Raw genomic sequence first — 3,366 nt, 5'->3', positions numbered from 1 at the left:
ATGCATGTGTACATTTGTGTGAGTGTGTGTGCAGTGGGGGTAGAGAGAGGGCAGGAGGGCTACTGTGCATTCAGACTGTGATCTCCGTAGTTTGGGTCTGGACTGCAAAGGATTCTGGGAACCGTCCCTGAGAGCCAGGTCCAGGGCAGTCTGGGAAACTGTGGGAACAGGAGAGGACAGGCTGGAAGGGAGTGGCAGCCACTGGAATGTGCAGGCCTGGTACACTCCACCCTCCCTCAGTCAGGATTGGGCCCTCTTGGTAAAGCCAGCACTCAGTCCTTCCTCTAGCTGTCCCCAGCTCTGCCATCGAGCACCCCCTTCTTGCCTGCTCCTAGGAGGCACTCCATACCCCCTTGCTTTTTGTTGGGCTACAACCAATTGACTCAGCTAGGAAAGGCTCTGGGGGAGACCTTTCTGGAACTCTTAGAAGCTTCTCAGAGTCTTGATGCTGGGAAACCATTAGTCCTTTGTACAGACAAAGCTTTTGTCGCCCATGGGAGACCTCATTCTGAGGAGTTAGAGAAAGACACGGCCTGTGGGAGGACTAGTGGGTGGATTTCTAGGTTAGCCCCACTCCCCAGGTGGCAGCTGAGGACCATAGTCAGCCCTGTAGATTCTGGGTCCCTGTTTGCCAACCTCTGTGAGGGAAGCATGCCCTTCCCTGTCCTGTACCTATAACCTTTAGGATCCAAGCTGCTTTTCCTACTAGGATCTCTGGCAGGCTGGCCTCCACCTGCCTCTTTTTTTTTTTTTTTTTATTGTAAAAGGTACTTTAATGATTTCTGTGCTTCTCCTTATAAGAATAAAACATGACAGCTAATCTTCAACGATGAAAACCAGAGGATCAGACAAAAATCACATTTTTTTTACCAGCTCCCGGTGCAAATAGAGAAGTGAATTCACAAAGCTCAAGGTGCGACTTCAATGACCACCTGACACACAAAGACGAGTGAGTGGACAGCGGAAGTGGGGTTCCTCAATTTAAAAACACAAGTAACTTGAAAATCTTTAGACTATAATATTCTATGTACATCACGTAGGAAATAAGCCAATTTACAAGATCAATAAAATTACTACAATCAAACAATCCTTCACAGAAAGAATAGTCTTGAACTGGTCAACCCCAGACCAGAGTCGGGTTTCAGTCACTCGATCACCAGCTGATATATTTACTTTGTGATATTTTCATTTCAGGTAAATTCTAAAAAACACTGTGTCTTAAACTAGAAGGCAAACATTATTGTTGAGAATTTTCTGAACTGACCAGTGTATGCAAAAGGCTTAGAAGGCAACGTCAACTTCAGCCTTGGGTAGCATGAAGTGGTGAGTTGGACATTAATACTTCTTCCAGTTCCTGAAACCTTTAGGTGAGGGTAGCAATATGGCCTTTAAAACCTCCTCCTGAAAACTGTACTTAAATATATATGTTCATCTGTTCCCACATATACAGATCTTGAATATAAAGTAGAAAAGTTCTCATCTGGAAGATAGTTAAAGGTCGTTAATGTTCTTCTTATCACGTAGCAGCCAAGACACATGCCTATTTCTGCTCCCCAGAAGCAATGTTAGTTGCTAGCTGCAGTTGAGGAAGGCGTAGAGCTAGGGTATTCACTCAGACTTTTTCCCAAGCTTTTTCATCTTTTCAAGGTAGGCATGATACTGGACATCTGTCCCAAAGATTCTGTCCCACCATGTGAAGGTGGAGGCGTAATTCCCAACGAAGTTCATGTGGTGGAAATCGTGGTGCCGAGCACCCGTATAAAAAGGGATGAAGTGCAGCGGGTTGAGAGGAATATCGTAACCACTGTGTACATCGATGGTTTCTAGCAAACGCATGGTCACCCATGCCCACAGAAGAATGACGTGATTACACAGAAGCACAATTCCAATGAAAAATCCAGCCCCGAGAATCAGGGTCTCCAAAGGATGTGCATATTCTGCTTCCATTCCAAACGGAGCCTGAAACTCGTGATGTATTTTATGAATGTATTTATAAATCCTCTTGTGGTGAAGGAGTCTGTGCAGGAAATAGTGCCAAGTATCCTCAATGACTGCACAGCCCAGGCACCTTGCGAAAGTTAAATACCATCTTGGCATTCTTTCCCAATCATAAGGAATATTGAAAAACTCTGTAAAATAGTATGTTCCACAAATCAGAGGCAACTGGATACAAAAATGATTAAATAGAAGTGTTTTCAAACACTTCCACTGGCCTTCGAAGGTTTCTGGTTTATCCTTTTGAATCTTGTACTTTCTCATGTAAGGTATAAACTGGAAGAGAAATGCAGGTAAACAGAACAAGAAATAGACGACTTCATGAACTATCAGGGAGCCCCAGGTTGCAATCTGGAACTTTGTATAGTTATCCAACATGTAGACCCACGCATTCTTAAAGGGCTCCTGCAGAGGGTTCTCAGGCAGCAGTGAATCCACATACTCCACAGCCAGGGATGCGGAGCTGAAGATGCCAGCACTTTTGTTTGTGGCCATTTTCAAATCTCTGCGAAGAGCCTTCTATTCCTGGCGGCCCGCGATTGACAGCGGTCTCTGCGCTAGACCGGGCAGGTGCAGCGGCCTTCTCACTATCTCTCTCCACCTGCCTCTTTAAGCTCAGCGTCCATCTCTGTTCCCCCCCACCCCCCGGCTTGTCTCACACTCTTCCCAGAGAGTGTGAGGTCCTTGTGTGCCACTGGCCTTCACATTTGACAGCCGTCTGTGTGGACAGGTAGTGTCTACTGTGACTCCTGTTTGTGCTGAGCCTCCATACCTGTCCTGCCTCCTGGCTGGCCCAGCATGCTTAGACGCCCCCGTAGTTTAACCTGCTCAGGCCTTTGGTGTGCCTCATATGGATAAGTGTCTCCCCCATAGTTATAGCACCCAAGTGCCCCTGTTAGGTTTCCTGGCTAGGCCTCACCTCCTACAGTTCAAAGATGACTTAACTGAAAGAGAACTGAAGGATGAAGGGTTTCCCAGGGCCTGGTGACTTGTTTGTGTTGTCAACACTCCTGGTCCTGATTCTGCTCGCTCTAGACTGGGGATGTGGGGACATCATTCTACCTTGGGTTTAGTGTCTCCTGGGAAGATTCTAGAAATCTCTCCTGGAATCATGGACAGTTCAGATTTGTCCAGGGGTAGCCCTGTGAGACTGTAAGATTTTTTTTTACTATAGTGTCATTGGCTGCTTTGTGTGTGAACGAGTGTGTAATGTGACAAGTGAAGAGGCTGTAGGACTGAAAGCATGGGCAAGTATGCAGTGCAAAAGTGTGCATGTGTGAGACTAGTGTGACGTGTGTGTGTCAGCGTGGGGCTGTGCGCACATGTACGATCGTGTGTGAGTGTATGAGTACATGTCTCTAAGCTATCGAG

General features: G+C 46.5%; 1 protein-coding gene across 1 annotated transcript; it reads right to left on the bottom strand.

The window, feature by feature from the left end:
• Positions 1-758: 758 nt before the first annotated feature.
• LOC114632130 (methylsterol monooxygenase 1) lies at positions 759-2,570 on the bottom strand. Its single transcript, XM_028780608.1, has one exon. The coding sequence runs from the start codon at positions 2,488-2,490 to the stop codon at positions 1,609-1,611; it is 882 nt and encodes a 293-aa protein (XP_028636441.1). The 5' UTR covers positions 2,491-2,570; the 3' UTR covers positions 759-1,608.
• Positions 2,571-3,366: the final 796 nt, after the last annotated feature.

This window comes from Grammomys surdaster, unplaced genomic scaffold, assembly GCF_004785775.1.
Source record: "Grammomys surdaster isolate TR1022 unplaced genomic scaffold, NIH_TR_1.0 371, whole genome shotgun sequence".
In the NCBI taxonomy this organism is placed as follows: Eukaryota; Metazoa; Chordata; class Mammalia; order Rodentia; family Muridae; genus Grammomys; species Grammomys surdaster.
Note: the sequence above shows the minus strand (reverse complement) of the source record. Positions and strands in the feature narration are given on the sequence as shown.

Bases quoted from the DNA above. Each gene is read 5' to 3' on its own strand.
- LOC114632130 (XM_028780608.1), bottom strand. From the start codon at position 2,490: ATGGCCACAAACAAAAGTGCTGGCATCTTCAGCTCCGCATCCCTGGCT.